Source organism: Mesoplodon mirus (assembly GCF_964341445.2).
Source record: "Mesoplodon mirus genome assembly, chromosome: 14".
NCBI classification, from domain to species: domain Eukaryota; kingdom Metazoa; phylum Chordata; class Mammalia; order Artiodactyla; family Ziphiidae; genus Mesoplodon; species Mesoplodon mirus.
Window position 1 is genome coordinate 16,678,458 of NC_138990.1, and position 18,904 is coordinate 16,697,361.

At 37.9% G+C, this 18,904-nt stretch overlaps 1 protein-coding gene across 1 annotated transcript in view; it reads right to left on the reverse strand.

Annotated features, from left to right (window-relative positions):
- Window positions 1-43: 43 nt before the first annotated feature.
- The window catches only part of TSGA10 (testis specific 10), a 93,619-nt gene continuing 74,758 nt past the window's right edge, over window positions 44-18,904 (reverse strand). Inside the window, exons 16-19 of the mRNA XM_082643278.1 lie at window positions 14,994-15,203; window positions 2,278-2,480; window positions 453-557; window positions 44-275 (exon numbers count right to left, since the gene is read on the reverse strand). Coding sequence (XP_082499404.1) covers window positions 137-275; window positions 453-557; window positions 2,278-2,480; window positions 14,994-15,203 — 657 coding nt within the window. The 3' untranslated portion in view covers window positions 44-136. The remainder of the gene's footprint in view (window positions 276-452; window positions 558-2,277; window positions 2,481-14,993; window positions 15,204-18,904) is intronic.

Consider the following 18,904-nt stretch of genomic DNA (forward strand, 5'->3'; position numbering starts at 1 on the left):
TAATTATGTAATGATGTTTAAATAGCACTATTAATGGTAGACTGTTACAGAGTTTTCTTACCCCCTCAGATATTCAGTTTTTATTGCTATATGGTTCCCAAAGAATGGATCCTTAAACCACTTACTCTTCTAATGATCAATCCAGGCCTCGGTCAGGAGATCGATGGCGAGCACGTTCTGGTGAGTGACATTTTGTACTTGGCTTTATTGTGGAACTCAAATGATAAGGATTAATTGAGTAATTCTGGCGGCGAAGTTCTTGCACAGCTCTTTCCCTAAAGCAAAACAGTGAGACTCTTACTAAACTTTATATCCAGCGACATCATTAACACTGTCATAGAACTATAGTTCAAATCATGCTTTAAAATCTAAGCATCATGAAATAACCAAAATCTGCGGTTATCCAAGGAACAATGCTTTCCAGGCTGAATGTGGCATAGAGACACACTTACCTTTCAAAGCGCTCTGTCCCTAGTTGTCTCTTGGTAATGTCTAAATCAGCTTCCAACTGCGTTATGACGTTCCTGAACTGGGCCACGTCTCTACTCTGGATGGCCCTGTGTAAAAGAATGTGAGTGACAGTTAATTATAGGTAAAATATGGCTGGGACTCCTAGAGTACATGAAACCATGTTGGCAATGGTTTCTCAGCTGGATCCAAGCAAAACTGTCATTTTCATAGATGTATTAGTGCATCTAAAATATGCCAGCTTTAGATGTAGTAAATGTGCAAAGTAGCCTACTAAAAGCCTAAGCTGTCCCAGCCCAATTCAATTAGTTAAACCTTTTCTGTCTCAGTTTCCCGATGTTTAGAGGGGTACTATTATCTATTATCTACCTATGTTACTTATTTACTGCAGATCATTTTTACAAGTGTACTTTAAGGTATTAGGTGCATATTCCAGTGCATATAATACTGGAATTCACTAGCACCATGATGAATGTGTGTGTATATATGTACATTTAATTGACCAAATGCCATATATATATATATATATATATATATATATATGAAATTTGATATATCTACTGTTAAAAACAAAATCTCTTCAATTTAACAGGATCTTCCTTAGGGCTAAACACTGCCTCCAAACCCCTGTGATAAGGCACACTACCATGAGGCAGATGACAGAGGTGAATGCTTCTTGCACAGAACATTCTATCCTCTCTGCTGGCTTTCAGGACTGCATTACAGACTGCTGGAGTCTAAACTTTAGAGACTAAGAACACACAACTTTATCAAGCTTACTTGATACTACTCACCAGCCAGTCTAAAACAGAATGTACCCCTTAAGGTGGGACTGTCGGCACACTTCACTGAGGCAATTTCCACCTACAGCTTGAGGAAATGATCCTGCAGAACTGGTTGGAGGTACCCCCAAAGCCCAGCTGCAGTGATTGAAAAGAATGACTCAATCACAGCTGCCAAAACCTAAAATCAGTTTCTGAAGGAAACGGGCCATGGTTTTGCAGCATTTGCTTAGTCGGGGGCTCCTACAAGTGGCTGATTCCTGAGACCGTGATTCCTGTCCTTCCCCACGTCCCCTGCTCGGATGGGAGGGCAGAGTTGAGGCTGGATGAAAAAGTGTTATAGGTGGGACAGATAAGAACAGAGGTTAAGGGTCCCCATGAAGTTTTGTGAGAGGTGAGTTTAATAATAAAATATTAAGTTTAATAATAAAATATTAGTTTAATATTTTAATAATAAAATATTCACTATGCAGGCAGGCATTTCCACCTAATCGTCCAGTCTTGTAAATAAGGTGCTAACGGTATTAGGGATTCTTAAAATAAAAAAAATCAAAATCAATGCTCTGGGGGAAGTCTTCAGCATTCTGTAAATGCAGTAGTTCTTCCAGGTAACCAGTATACACTTACAGGTACATAGGTACATAGGGAAATATTATGTGACAAATGGAAAGATGGTGGCACTACCAGGTGGGTCCATAAATAGAAAAATTCTTCTGGTTTCAGAAGTGCTTAATTTCTTCTAATCTGGTTATTTCCTAAAGGCAATATGTTAGACCAATAGGTGTTCATTTATACCCAAACAATCAACAGAGATGGTTAAACTTAAATTTAGATAAATTTAGATAAACATATAATAGAAATAAGTACTAAATCTTAGACAAATCACAATATTTGGGGTCCTCAGTTTAATTAATAGCAAATTATGGCACTAAATTGTCTAAATGCCAGCTTTAAAATTCTACTAATCTATAAAGTACCAAAAATTTAGAAATATGACATTATGTTATCATATTGCTAACCAACTCACATTTTGTTTTCTGCCAAACAAAGGTGTTCTTTAAGAAGCTGAATTTCAGATTCCTTTTCTTGAAGTGCTATCTGAGACTGATATTCTTTGTCTCGATTGGCCACCAGCAAAGCTTCTAGATTCTGCATGGAGATTCTCTCATTTGTTATCTGACTCCTGAGGAGTTCTATTTCAGAACGAGCAGAATCGAACTCATTCTCCATCTGTACAATAATAAGAAGATACCTATACTTATTCCTATTTGTTCACTTAACTGATGTATTATCAGAGACTCATAAAATGTCTGTACTATGTTATAAACTGACAACCACTTTTAATTTCTTGATTGGAAATTGTGTCCTCCTTCTTACCAGATACACACACGCACACACACTGAGTATCACTTTCCCCAACTCTCTGATAATATCAGAAAGTTCATTAATTTAAGTAAAGAGTTATTAATCTCAAACTTCAAACAATTTCCATTTCCAGCTTTGATATTTCTTAATTTATTTCTGCAAGACTGACATGGTAGTATCTGTAACTACTGCTTTGTCCTGAGTTGGGTGAATTATAAACACCTAATTTCCTGATGGAATGTCATCGCGCTCCATAGTTAAGAAAGATAAGGAGTAATTGCACATTCCTTCTCTTGAATGATCCTGTGGAAAACTTCACTTTTTGAAGGTTATCTTGAGCCTAAAATACGTTCTGTAAGCCAAATGTTTCTTCAAAAGGAGGAAAACCAGACATCACTATTTAGAAAAAAATTATTCCTTATCTCATACTACACATTATAATAATTTATATATGCATTAAAAAAATTAAATGTAAAAAGATAAAACCCTAAGAAAAAAAAGTTAAATAAAAATGAAATTATTAGGAAGGGGGCGGGCAGGTAGGGGAAGAACTTTTTAGACTAGATACAATTAAAAACTGATGTCTGACTGTAGAAAAAACAAACATATTTATACTCATTATAAACAAAATTTACGAGAAAAAAAACAGATGAAAATAAACTCAGTAAATAGTTAATATATTATTAATATAAGGAAGATGAACAAAATGATGAGAAATATGACCTAGTGATGTGAACAGAAAATGTACAAAATACAGCTAATTAGTAACAATAGAATAACTTACCCTTACTAATAATCAAAGAAATAGAAATTAAATCAAGATGGTATTTCTAGTCCAGGATTTCTTAACTTTGACACTACTGATGTTTTGGGTTGGACATTTATTTGGTGTAGGGAGCTGCCCTATGCATTATAGGATGTTTAGCGGCACCCCTGGCCTCTACTTACCAGAGATCCATAGCATCCCCCCACCCTGGTTGTGACCGTCAAAAATGTCTATAGACATTGCTAAGTGTTTCCTGGGGAAATCTCTTTCAGGTGAACCAATGTTGTAGTTTATCAAACTGGCAAATTTCTTAGTTTCTGTGTTGATTAACATTAAAATGGGCAATGGCAATCTCATATACCTTGCTGGCAGGAATATAAAATGGAGCATCACATTTTTGGTAACAGCCTTATTGGAATATAATTCACATACCATACAACTTGCCCATTTAAATTGTACAAGTCAATGGTTTTTAGTATATTAACAGAGTTGTATGATCATACCATAATCTCACAATCTATTGTGAGAACTTTTTCATCATTGCAAAATGAAACCCAGCACACATTAGCTGTCATTCCCCCACTCCTACCCCAGTACTAGCCCTAGACAATCCCTAATCTATTTTCTGTCTCTATGATCTGCTTTATTTTAAACATTTCATATAAATGGAATCATACAATGTGTGTGTGGTGTTATGGGACTGCCTTCCTTCACTTAGTGTAATGTTTTCAAGAGTCATCCATGTTTTAGCAGGTATCAGTACTTCGTTACTTCTATTGCCAAATAATATTCCCTTGCATAGATGTAGGAATATTTGAGTTATTTATACTTTTTGGCTATTATAAATAATGCTGATAAGAACATTTGTGTATAAGTTTTTACATGGACCTATGTTTTCATTCTTCTTTGATAAATAGTAGTGGGATTTCTGGACTTTACGGTAATCCTATTTTTTCACATTTTGAGGAACTGCCAAGATGTTTTCCAAAGAGGCCTATTTTACATTCCCACCAGCAATGTATGAGGGTTCCAAATTTTCTACATCTTTGCCAACATTTGCTATTGTCTTTTTAAAATTATAGCCATCCTAGTGGTTATGAAATGGTATAGTTTTGTTTTGCATTCCTCTGATTGTTAATGATGTCGAGCATCTTTTCATGTGCTTTTTGCCCATTTATGTAGTGTCTGTAGAGAAATGTCTACTGAGATCCTTTCCCCATTTTTTTTTTTTTTTTTTTTTCTTTTTGCGGTATGCGGGCCTCTCACTGTTGTAGCCTCTCCCGTTGCGGAGCACAGGCTCCGGATGCGCAGGCCCAGCGGCCATGGCTCACGGGCCCAGCCGCTCCGCGGCATATGGGATCCTCCCAGACCGGGGCACGAACCCGTATCCCCTGCATCGGCAGGCGGACTCTCAACCACTGCGCCACCAGGGAGGCCCTCCCCATTTTTTGAGTTGGGTTATTACTAAGTTGCAAGAGTCCTTTATATACTCTGGATACAAATCTCTTATTAGATATATGATTTGCAAATGTTTTCCCCATTCTGTGCATTGTCTTTTTACTTTGTTGATATCATTTGCAGCACAAAAGTTTTTTATTTTGATTAAGTCCTTCTAATCTATTTTTTCTTCTGTTGTACTTTTGATGTGACTCTAAAAAAGCATTACCTAACCCAAGGTCACAAAGATTTATTTGTATGCTCTCTTCTTAAGAGTTTTATATTTTTAACTCTTACATATAGGCCTATAAAACATTTGAAGTTAATTTTTGTATATGGTATGTGATAGGAATCCAACTTCATTCTTCTCCATGTAGATGTTCAGTTGTCCCAGTAGCATTTGTTGAAAAGACTATTCTTCCCCCCATTAAATTGTATTGCTACCAATTTTTTGGAAATCATTTCACCACAAATGTAAGAGTTTATTTCTGGACTCTCAATTCTGTTCCACTGACCTATATATCTTTTCTTATGCTAGTACTACACTGTCTTGATTACTATAGACAGTTTTGAAATTGGGAAGTGCTCTGACTTTGTTCTTCTTTTTCAAGATTGTTTTGGCTATTCTGGGTCACTTGCACTTCCATATTAATTTTATGTCATCTTGTCAGTTTCAATGAGGAAGCCAAATGGGATTCTAATAGGCATTGTATTGAATTTGTAGACCAACTTGGGGTAGTACTGCCATTTTAACAGTGTTAAGTCTTCTGATCCATGGATGTGGGATGTCTTTCCTTTTATTTGGGTCTTTAATTTCTCTCTCTCTCTCTTTCTCTCTCTCTCTCTATCTCTCTCTAAACTGGAAATAACAGATGTTCTTCAAAGGATGAATGATTAAACAAACTATGTTATAGGAATGAACCACTAATATATGCAACAACCTGGATGAATCTTCAGAGAATTATGCTGAGTGAAAAAAATCCAATCCCAAAAGTTTACATATCGTATGATTCTATCTATATAACATTCTTGAAGTGACAAAATTTACAAGTGGAGAACAGATTAGCTGTTTGTTTCCAGGGGTTAAGGAGAGGTTGTGGATAGGAGGGGAGTAGATAGCGCTAAAAAAGGGCAACATGATGGGTCCTGTGATAGAAATGTTCCATATCTTGCCTGAAACAATGTCAAAAGCCTGGTTGAGATATTATACTATGGTTTTGCAAGATGTTATCATTGGGGGAAGCCAGGTAAAGGAGACACAACATTTCTTTGTATAGTTTCTTATAATTGCATGTGAATCTACAATTATCTCAAAATCAGAATAACTTAGAAAAATTATTTGACTGTCCCTTATATGCATAGTACAGCTGAAGAAATACAAAGATAAATAAGATAGTTCTTGCACTTGAAACACAGCTTATTATGGGGATAAACATATATACATAAATAACTAAATTCTAAGGCAAAAAAAATTTATGCCAGGAGTATTTAAAAATACTATGAGAATTAGCCTGATGACTTCACACCCATCTGGATAGTTATTAGCAAAAGAGAGAGAGAGGTGGGGGGAAGGAGGGAGGGAGGGAGGAGGGGAGAGAGAGAGAGAAAGAAAGAAAGAAAGAAAGAGAAAGAGAGAAAGAAAGGCTGAAAAACAACAAGTGTTGGCAAGGAGGTAGAGAAATTGGAACACTTGTGCACTGTCAGTGGGAATGTAAAATGGTACAGCTGGGCCTCCCTGGTGGCGCAGTGGTTGAGAGTCCGCCTGCCGATGCAGGGGATACGGGTTCGTGCCCCGGTCTGGGAGGATCCCGTATGCCGCGGAGCGGCTGGGCCCGTGAGCCATGGCCGCTGGGCCTGCGCGTCCGGAGCCTGTGCTCCGCAACGGGAGAGTCCACGGCAGTGAGAGGCCCGCATACCGCAAAAAGAAAAAAAAAAAAAAATGGTACAGCTGCTTTGGAAAACAGTATGGAGATTCCTCAAAAAATTAAAAATAGAATTACTATATGATTACCATATGATCCAGAAATCCAACTTCTGGGTAGAGACCCAAACAAAATGAAAGCAGCATCTTGAAGAGAGATTTACACACCCATGTGTATAGCAGCATTACTCACAATAGCTAAAACATGGAAGCAACCCAAGTGTCCACAAACTGACAAATAAATAAGCAAACTGTGGTATATTCACACAGTGGAATACTGTTCAGCCTTAAAAAGGAAAGAGAGGGTGGAGTCAAGATGGCAGTGTGGGAAGACGTGGAGTTAGCTTCTCCCCACAACTAGGGTGCCTGCTGGCCGCTGGTGGGGGACTCTGACGCCCAAGGAGATGGGAGGAACCCCAAAGTGAACCAGTAGGATGTAGGGGGACTGAGGGGGGAGGAGAAGTGGAGGCCAGACAGGACCTATGCCCCCTAAGGCCAGGGAGATCAGGAGAGGTAGGTGGGAGGGACTCTCCCAGAGGAGAGGGAGAGGAGTGGAGGGCCATTGCCTGGCCCACTAGGGCCGGGGAGCCTGCTGGGCTCCCAAGCCGGTTCCCCCTATCCAAAGCCCGATCCAGGCCACATGCGTTCTTGGGGGCATAGCAGGGAGGCCGGAGAGATCAGGAGATGCAGGTGGGAGGGGCCATCTGGGTGGAGCAGGAGAGGAGTGGAGGATGATTGCCCTACCCACTCGGGCCCAGGGAGCCTGCCGAGCTCCCAGGCCGGTCCCCTGCCCTCCAAGGCTGCCCACCCCTCATTGGTCCTGGGGGCATAGGAGGGAGGCCGGGGAGATCAAGAGAGGCAGGTGGGAGGGGCCCTCCCAGACCGGAGGAGCAGGAGAGGAGAGGAGGGCATTTGCCCTACCCCCTCAAGCCCAGGAAACCTGCTGGGCTCCCAGGTAAGGTTCCCTGCCCTCTAAGACCAGGGGTGGGGGGCACGCCTGGTCCCCTTCTGTTCCTAGAGCCTAAGCCCCACCCCACACAGCTCCCAGGGTCTTTTCCAGCCCTGTGAGTCCTAAGCATAGGCCCCGCCCACTGCCCAAACCTCGCCCTTGCTTAGGCCCTGCCCTCCACAGCCAAGGTCTTCCCCCCACCCCTTTTTTTTTTTGCTTTTCCCTCCTCTTTTTTACTATTGGGGTACTGATGTACCTTCTGGTTGTTGATTCATCTATATTTTTATTTTTATATTCTTTCTAACATATCTGTTAGTTTCCTAGTCGAATTTTATTTTTTACTTTGTTATTGTTCTCTCTCTCTTTTTTTTGCCACCCCATGTGGCTTGAGGGATCTTGTTCACAAGCCCAGGGTAAGGCTGAAGCTCCTGTAGTGGGAGCTCCGAGTCTGAACCACTGGACTAACAGAGAACCTCAGACCCCAGGGAATATTCATCAGAGTGAGGTCTCACAGAGTGCCTCATCTCACCATCAAGACCCAGCCTACAAACCCCAGTGTTGGAAGCCTCAGGCCAAATAACCAGTAAGACAGGAACACAATCCCACTCATAAAAAATTTAAAAAAATAGAGACGGCAAAAAATGTGTCACAGATGAAGCAGCAAGGTAAAAACCTACAAGACCAAATAAATGAAGAGGAAATACGCAATCTACCTGAAAAAGAATTCAGAGTAATGATAGTAAAGATGATCCAGAATCTCAGAAGTAGAATGGAGGCACGGATTGAGAAAATACTAGAAATGTTTAACAAAGATCTAGAAGAACTAAAGAACAAACAAACAGAGATAAACAATACAATCACTGAAATGAAAAATACACTAGAAGGAATCAATAACAGAATAACTGAGGCAGAAGAACGAATAAGTGAGCTGGATGACAAAATGGTGGAAATAACTGCAGAGGAGCAGAAAAAAGAATGAAAAGAATTGAGGACAGTCTCAGAGACCTCTGGGACAACACTAAACACACCAACATTTGAATTATAGGGGTCCCAGAAGAAGAAGACAAAAAGAAAGTGTCTGAGAAAATATTTGAAGAGATTATAGTGGAAAACTTCCCTAACATGGGAAAGGAAATAGTCACCAAAGTCCAGGAAGCACAGAGAGTCCCCTACAGGATAAACACTAGGAAAAACACACCAAGACACATATTAATCAAACTAACAAAAATTAAATTCAAAGAAAAAATATTAAAAGCAGCAAGGGTAAAATAAAAAATAACATACAAAGGAATCCCCATAAGGTTATCAGCTAATTTTTCAGCAGAAATTCTGCAGGCCAGAAGGGAGTGGCAGGATATATTTAAAGTGATGAAAGAGAAAAACCTACAACCAAGATTACTCTACCCAGCAAGGATCTCATTCAGATTTGATGGAGAAGCCAAAAGCTTTTCAGACAAGCAAAAGCTAAGAAAATTCAGCACCACCAAACCAGCTTTAAAACGAATGCTAAAGAAACTTCTCTAGGCGGAAAACACAAGAGAAGGAAAAAACCCACAAAAACAAACCCAAAACAATTAAGAAAATGGTAATAGGAACATACATATTGATGATAACCTTGAATGTAAATGGATTAAATGCCCCAACTAAAAGACACAGACTGTCTGAATGGATACAAAAACAAGACCCAAATATATGCTGTCTACAAGAGACCCACTTCAGACCTAGGGACACATACAGACTGAAAGTGAGGGGATGGAAAAAGATATTCCATGCAAATGGAAATCAAAAGAAAGCTGGAGTAGCAGTACTCATATCAGATAAAATAGACTTTAAAATAAAGAATGTTACAAGAGACAAGGAAGGACACTATCTAATGATCAAGGAAGCAATCCAAGAAGAAGATATAACAATTATAAATGTTTATGCACCCAGCATAGGAGCTCAATACATAAGGCAAATGCAAACAACCATGAAAGGAGAAATCAACAGTAACACAGTAATAGTAGGGGACATTAACACCCCACTTACACCAATGGGCAGATCATCCAAAATGAAAATAAATAAGGAAACACAAGCTTTAAATAACACAATAGCCCAGATAGGTCTAACTGATATTTATAGAACATTCCACCTAAAAGTGGCAGAATACACTTTTTTCTCAAGTGCACATGGAACATTCTCCAGGATAGATCACATCTTGGGACACAAATCAAGCCTTGGAAAATTAAAGAAAATTGAAATTGTATCAAGCATCTTTTTCTGACCACAACGCTATGAGATTGGAAATCAATTACAGGAAAACATCTGTAAAAAAACATAAATACATGAGGCTAAACAGTGCACTACTAAATAACCAAGAGATCACTGAAGAAATCGAAGAAGAAATAAAAAAATACCTAGAAACAAATGACAATGAAAACATGACGACCCAAAACCTATGAGATGCAGCAAAAGCAGTTCTAAAAGGGAAGTTTATAGCAATTCAAACTCACCTCAAGAAACAAGAAAATTCTCAAATAAACAATCTAACCCTACACTTGAAACAACTAGAGGAAAAAGAACAAAGAAAACCCAAAGTCAGTGGAAGGAAAGAAATCATAAAGATCAGAGCAGAAATAAATGAAACAGGAACAAAGAAAACAATAGCAAAGATCAATAAAACTAAAAGCTGGTTCTTTGAGAAGGTAAACAAAATTGATAAACCCTTAGCCAGACTCATTAAGAAAAAAAGGGTGAGGATGCAAACAGATAAAATTAGAAATGAAAGAGGAGAAATCACAACTGACACTGCAGAAGTACAAAGGATTATAAGAGACTATTACAAACAACTATACGCCAATAAAATGGACAACCATGAAGAAATGGACAAATTCTTGGAAAGGTTCAATTTTCCAAGACTGAACCAGGAAGAATTAGAAAACAAAAACAGACCTATCACAAGTAATGAAATTGAAACCGTAATTAAAAATCTTCCAACAAACAAAAGTCCAGGACCAGGGGGCTTCACAGGCGAACTCTATCAAACATTTAGAGAAGAGCTAACACCCATCCTTCTCAAACTCTTTGCAGAGGGAGAAACACTCCCAAATTCATTCTATGAAGCCATAGAACCTGGAACCCTGATACCAAAACCAGAAAAAGATATCACAAAAAAAGAAAATTATAGGCCAATATCACTGATGAACATAGATGCAAATATCTTGAACAAAATACTAGCAAACAGAATCCAACAGCACATTAAAAGGATCATATACCATGATCAAGTGGGATTTATCCCAGGGATGCAAGGATTCTTCAATGTATGCAAATCAATCAATGTGACATACCACAATAACAAATTAAGGAATAAAAACCATATGATCATCTCAATAGATGCAGAAAAAGCTTTTGACAAAATTCAACACCTATTTATGATAAAAACTCTCCAGAAGATGGGCATAGAGGGAACCTACCTCAACATAATCAAGGCCATATGTGACAAACGCACAGCAAGCATCATACTCAATGGTGAAAAACTGAAAGCATTTCCACTAAGATCAGGAAAAAGACAAGGATGTCCACTCTCACCACTCTTATTCAAAATAGTTTTGGAAGTCCTAGCTACAGCAATCAGAGAAGAAAAAGAAATAAAAGGAATACAAATTGGAAAAGAAGAAGTAAAACTGTCACTGTTTCCTGATGATATGATACTATACATAGAAAATCCTAGAGATGCCACCAGAAAACTACTAGAAGTAATTAATGTATTTGGTAAGGTTGCAGGATACAAAATTAATGCACAGAAATCTCTGGCATTCCTATACACCAACAACGAAAAATCAGAAAGAGAAATTAAGGAAACATTTCCATTTACCATTGCAACAAAAAGAATAAAATACCTAGGAATAAACCTGCCTAAGGAGGCTAAAGACTTGTACTCAGAAAACTGTAAAACACCAATGAAAGAAATCAAAGATAACATAAACAGATGGAGAAATATACCATGTTCTTGGAATGGAAGAATCAATATTGTGAAAATGACTATACTACCCAAAGCAATCTACAGATTCAATGCAATCCCTATCAAACTACCAATGGCATTCTTCACAGAATTAGAACAAAAAATTTTACAATTCATAGGGAAACACAAAAGACCCTGAATAGCCAAAGCAATCTTGAGAAAGAAAAATGGAGTTGGAGGAATCAGGCTCCCCAACTTCAAACTATACCACAAAGCTACAGTAATCAAGATAGTATGGTACTGGCACAAAAACAGAAATATAGATCAACGGTACAGGATAGAATGCCCAGAGATAAACCCACGCACATATGGTCACCTAATTTATGACAAAGGAGGCAAGAACATACAATGGAGAAAAGACAGCCTCTTCAATAAGTGGTGCTGGGAAAACTGGACAGCTACATGTAAAAGGATGAAATTAGAACACTCCCTAACACCATACATATAAATAAACTCCAAATGGATTAAAGACTTAAATGTAAGACCAGACACTATCAAACTCTTAGAGGAAAACAAAGGAAAAACACTCTTTGACATAAAACACAGCAAGATCTTTTTTACCCCACTTCCTAGAGTAACAGAAATAAAAACAAAAATAAACAAATGGGACTTAATTAAACTTAAAAGCTTTTGCACAGCAAAGGAAACCATAAACAAGACAAAAAGACAATCCTCAGAATGGGAGAAAATATTTGCAAATGTAACAACAGACAAAGGATTAATCTCCAAAATATATAAATAGCTCATGCAGCTCAATATCAAAAAAGCAAACAATCCAGTTAAAAAATGGGCAGAAGACCTAAATAGATATTTCACCAAGGAAAACAAACAGATGGCCAAGAGGCACATGAAAAGATGCTCAACATCACTAATTATTAGAGAAATGCAAATCAAAACCACTATGAGGTATCTCCTCACACGGGTCAGAAAGGCCACTATCAAGAAATCTAGAAACAATAAATGCTGGAAAGGGTGTGGTGAAAAGGGAACCCTCTTGCACTGTTGGTGGGAATGTAAACTGATACAACCACTATGGAGAACAATATGGAGGTTCCTTAAAAAACTAAAAATAGAACTACCATATGACCCAGCAATTCCACTACTGGGCATATACCCTGAGAAAACCATAATTCAAAAAGACATGTACCACAATGTTCATTGCAGCACTATTTACAATAGCCAGGACATGGAACCAACCTAAATGTCCATCGACAGATGAATGGATAAAGAAGATTGGCACATATATACAATGGAATATTACTCAGCCATAAAAAGAAATGAAAACGAGTTATTTGTAGTGAGGTGGATGGACCTAGAGTCTGTCATACAGAGTGAAGTAAGTCAGAAAGAGAAAAACAAATACCGTACGCTAACACATATATATGGAATCTAAAAAAAATAAAATAAAATGGTACTGATGAACCTAGTTGCAGGGAAGGAAAAAAGAGGCAGACATAGAGAATGGACTTGAGGACATGGGGTGGGAGGGCGAAGCTGGGGCAAAGTGAGAGTAGCATCGACATATATACACTACTGAATGTACAATAGTTGGCTCGTGGGAAGCAGCAGCATAGCACCGGGAGATCAGCTCGGTGCTTTGCGATGACCTAGAGGGTTGGGATAGGGAGGATGGGAAGGAGGCTCAAGAGGGAGGGTATATGGAGACATGTGTATGCATATGGGTGATTTGCTTTGCTGTGCAACAGAAACTAACACAGTATTGTGAAGCAATTATACTCCAATAAAGATCTATTTTAAAAAAAGGAAAGAAATTCTGCAATATGCTACAACATAGATGAACCTTAAGGACATTATGCTAAGTGAAATAAGTCAGCCTCCCAAAGACAAATACATATGATTCCACTTATGTGAGGTACTTAGAGTAGTCAAAATCATCAACACAGAAAATATAATGGTGGTTGCCAGGGGCTGCAGGGAGGAGAGAATGGGGAGTTATTGTTGAATAGGTATAGAGTTTCAGATTTATAAGATGAGAGGAGTTATGGACATGGAAGGTGGTGATGGCTGCAAAACAATGTGAAAACCACTGAACTTTAAAATGGTTAAGATGGTAAAGGTTATATGTATTTTAACACAATAAGAGAAAAAGTATTTAAAGACTAGTAAGCAACAAAACCTGTAGTAAATATCCTTAAAAGATCAAAAAATAAATATAAATCATTATCAATTTTATATTTAGTTTTGCTAAGGGTAATAATTTTATTTTTATTTTATTTTATTTTTTTTGCGGTACGTGGGCCTCTCACCGTCATGGCCTCTCCCGTCGCGGAGCACAGGCTCCGGACGCGCAGGCTCAGCGGCCATGGCTCATGGGCCCAGCCTCTCCACGGCATGTGGGATCCTCCCGGACCGGGGCACGAACCCGTGTCCGCTGCATCGGCAGGCGGACTCTCAACCACTGCGCCACCAGGGAAGCCCAAGGGGTAATAATTTTAAAGCTTAAAGATTACTAATCCTTTTGGTTGTTGTGTATTGGTGTATGTGTATCAACATATAACCAAAATGTGTTGATATTTCAATTATACTATGCAACTTGAATACATATCCCTTCAGGATTCAGGCTCCATCTATTTTTCCAGATGCATCTCAGCCACCTGGCCAATGCAAATGACTTACTACTCACTCAAGAGTTCACTTATAACTTCGGACCATTGCCTAAGTGGTTGTTCCCTCTGAATGGGATGCCTCATCACTTCTGAGTTCAGTAGTATGCCCTTGTGAACTCCTCTCTGACACCCACAGGCCAAAAAGGAATTCCCTCTCTGAAAACTTGAGTATTTCTTACTAGTAAAATATTCACCCCAAATAATTTGTATGTCAATACCAGGAGGCCCTTGAGGGCAGGGGACTGTATCTTTTGAACATTATATTCACAGTGGCTAGCACAATGTCAGGCACATGGTAGATACAATCAAGTGAATTACAGTTTAAAAGAACTCAGCCAAATAGTAAATTTTGCTTAAAAGGATATCATTAAAGTTATTATTCTGCTAGATAAACCTCAGCTTCATGGTTCTTTGCTGATTGATATGTCAATGTGCTTTATAATTCTTTTGGCTAAAAGTAAATGCAAATTACACACTCAAAGGAAGAGCTTCTGTTATGGTCTTGAGTTGTTTGGAACACAGCATAAATTAATTTCTTGGACTTTAAAAATAAAATCTAAAGTTGAAAGGCATGGCTTGATGTAATATTTTATTTAAAAATAGTTCATTTTTTGAAAATGGTGATCATTTTATAGTAATAGTAATATTAAAAGAACCATTTAAAAACATAATACATACCATTTCTATTTCTTGATCTTTAGCAACCATCTGTCGATTAAGAAGTTCTTTGCTTGAGTCAAGTTTAATGCAAAGTTCCCTTGTGGAAGACAAGTCTGCAAGGGCAGACACTTTTTCAAACTGAACCTTCTGAAGCTCCTTTTCCATCTTTACAACAGACTTATGTAAAGTAGCAGTCTGGGACTTGTAAGACCGTTCTGCATTTAAGTGCTGCAAGGACAAAATTATTATATATATGTATTTTTTTAACTTGAAAAAAACCTACAGCATGGAAAACAAAGTGGGGCAAATATTTTAATGATAGTACTTTTAGATTATAAGGAACTTTAGATGATATAGGTGGCAATAGTAAGCACAAAACATTCTGGGAAAGATAAATTTGGGCTTCAAATTTCTATATATAAAATCCAGGAGTAAAGTGGTCAACTGGTCGTTCTTTTTTTTTTTTTAATAATAAATTTATTTATTTATTTTTGGCTGCGTTGGGTCTTCGTTGCTGCGCACAGGCTTTCTCTAGTTGCGGCAAGAGGGGGCTACTCTTCATTGCAGTGCGCGGGCTTCTCACTGCAGTGGCTTCTCTTGTTGTGGAGCACGGGCTCTAGGCACACGGGCTTCAGTAGTTGCAGCATGCCAGCTCAGTAGTTGTGGCGCACAGGCTTAGTTGCTCCGCAGCACATGGGATCTTCCAGGACCAGGGATTGAACCCGTGTCCCCTGTATTGGCAGGCAGATTCTTAACCACTATGCCATCAGAGACGTCCCTGGTCATTCTTTTTAATGTATTTAGAAAACAATTTAAAAGTCTCATCCCCAAAGTTAGTTGAGATATACACGTTTGGCCTGTAGTTCTGTCTATATTTGCTGTAGTTCCAATTATTCTACGGTATAAATATTATTATTGTTAAAGACAAAACATTATCTACAGTTTCATTCACAATACCCATTTTCTAATTCTTGAACGGCATGCTGATATGGATCATACTATCATAAAATGAGAGCTGATAACTCTCTAGCACTTACTAATACCTCTGAGGGAAAAAGACTCCAGCCAAGTATAAATCAAGAACACATCCACATTATGGAAAATAAGAGCATGTCTTTAAAACTGTAATATGAGAGTCAAGTTATATAAATGCTTTCAAATGTTCAAGATAATTCCACATCCCCCCCTTTTTTTTCAGAAAACTGTCTTATGTAAGTGCACTGCCACCTACAGAGAAGTATTTGCTATTATGTGAGACTAACAACTGAGAGACAAATAAAGAAATGTTTCTGCTTTTACAAGTGTTTTTACAAGCACAATGCACAAAAAATTGCTCCTAGAATAAGTTATTTGGCCACAATTCACTCCTACCTTTCTGCCTTCCTTCCTTCCTCACTCACTCAATTTCTCACTCATTCTTCAAACAACCTTCTATCCATCCATCCACCCACCCGCCCATCCATTCCGTACTTATTGAGTATATTCTATGTTCCAGTCAATGTGCCTAGATGCATATCCAATGATAAGCAAAATGGTCTCTGCTCTCATGAAGTTTCTAGACTATGGGGGAATCATGCATTAATAAAATAATCATACACATGAATATGTAAATATATATTAAGCAAATATTTCTAGAGAAAAAAGTGTAGAACACAGGAAAGTGACCTAGACTGATGAGATCGGGGAAATCAGGAAAGGCTTCTCTAAGTAAATGACACTTGAACTGAGATCTGAAAAGTGAGTAGATATACAGTGTGTTGGGGGAGGGTGGCTTTTCAAATCAGAGGATGCTAAGTGCAAAGCAAGAGCAGAGAGAAGGCTAGTATGGCTAGAGCTCAGAGACTACAGGGAAGAGTGATAGGAGGTGCAGTTGAAAAGGTATACAATTTACAAAATAGAGCCTAGTAAGCCATGTAAAATTTAGGTCTTTATTACAATTGACAGATCTTACAGAGTAGGTTATGTGATTGGTTTTGTGTTTTGAGAAGAATGCTTTGGACGTTTCAGGTTCTAGTAAAATAGCTGATTAAGCTAAGAGGAAAATCTGGATAAAATAGAATAAAAAATTATTTTTGCAGTTCATAGTTGAACTTGCAGGTAAGAAAGAGAAATTCTCATGTGCCAAAACCAGAGAAAACAACACCAGAGCAAGGAGCAAATGAGCAGGTCTGAAGCTAAGAGTTGGGGGTCGGAAGACCCAGTAACGGCGAATGGCTTAACACACTCAAGTAAGACTAGGAGACAAGAATTTAGGACTAATGGAGAGTTGGAATTGAGATCTCCACATAACCTGGGACCCTTGAAAGGAGGCTCCAGGAAAAAAAAAATCCACTCAACCTCACAGAGAGACAACCAAAAGTTTATCTTGACCTAGTCTCTGGATAGAGAAAAAAAAAAAAATGTCTTAGGAAAACTTTGGTCTGGCTTCACCCAATTTTGGAGTCTGACTTTACCCTGCCATACCCAATTCTAAACTTTAACATAATGTTTGTTCCATGCCTATGATAACTCAGAGTCCTTTTGTAGAAGCAGATGCACCTCCCTGAAATTCATAGTGAAGCACAACAGTAAAGATGAACGTTTTCTGGCTGGGTGGTGGAGGTCTTGAGAGCTACTCTCTATCACAAAACGATCCTCTAGTCTCCATTCCTGGCAGATTTAGGACTTAAGAGTTCCCATGAAATCCTTTCTCCCACATGTTCCACTTGTGTTTTTACAATAACTCCTGTTTTCTTGAACTAGCTGGAGTAGATCTCTTTCCCTTACACTTGAACAAGTTTTAATATATAAATGCATTTACTCAGACATGTGAACACATATTAAATGTCTTCAAAAATGTTTTCCTTTTGGAAAAAGTGAAAAATGTATCCTTAGGAAATCCCAAATTTCAGTAACATATATTCTGCTAAGTATATTTTACCAAAGTTCTGCAGAGAACTGGATTTTTAGAATTGGGTTGAGCATGTTTTATACCAAATTCTTGGCCCTGATCACTATTTCCCTTAATATCACCTAAAGTCAACCCTCCTGGATTTGATCACAAGGTTTTAGGATCAAGGATAGCAATATTGTCATATAACAATGACAAAAACAAACACTGATATTGAAACAAGCATACCAATTAGTTATAAGGTTCTCTGAGCAAGAGTTATTTACAGTGATTAAAGCAGATGATTTTTAATATATTCATGACAAAAAAAGAAGCAACGATGAATGAAGAATTCTGTAAACATATGGGTAGATACAAATAAGGATTGACAAAGAATAAGAACAATAGTAATGATTTATTTTTAAGAATATAAAAACAAGGTAGAACTAAAATAGTACACAACAGTATCATAAAAGATTGGTGTATGTGTGTGTGTGTGAAAGAGAAAATAAGAGAGAGGGCACAAGATCTAGTAAGCAGTAGTTTTGTGCTCAGTATTCAAATTTTCTCAGGAGCATATATTATTGTTTAGGAGGAAGGTTGTAGATTCTAACAACAGACTTTGTTAAGTATGCATATTACAATTTTAACTACTAAAAGAATATCAAAAGATTGAGAACATATAACTTCCAAACCAATCAGCAGTGGGGTAGGAAGTGTGTAAAGAAAATAAACACATAAAAGACGTGTAAAAAAAAGGAGGTTCTTCAGAAATGAGGGCGAAATAAATACTTTTGAAAACAAACAATACCTGAGAGAATTCAATGCCAACGTACTACAAGAAACTTTTTTTCCCCCTCAGTTGAAAAGAGCTTAGCTCTTACCACTTTATTTTATATTACTTACTTTTTGTTAAATTTTTTTCTATTTGTTACTTTATTTAGAAGAAATGTTTAAAGGAACGTCTTCTAACAAAAAGAAAATTATAGTAGATGAAAACTTGGATCTCCCCAAAGGAATGAAGAGCATGAGAAATAGTAAATATGTGGGTGAATAAAAA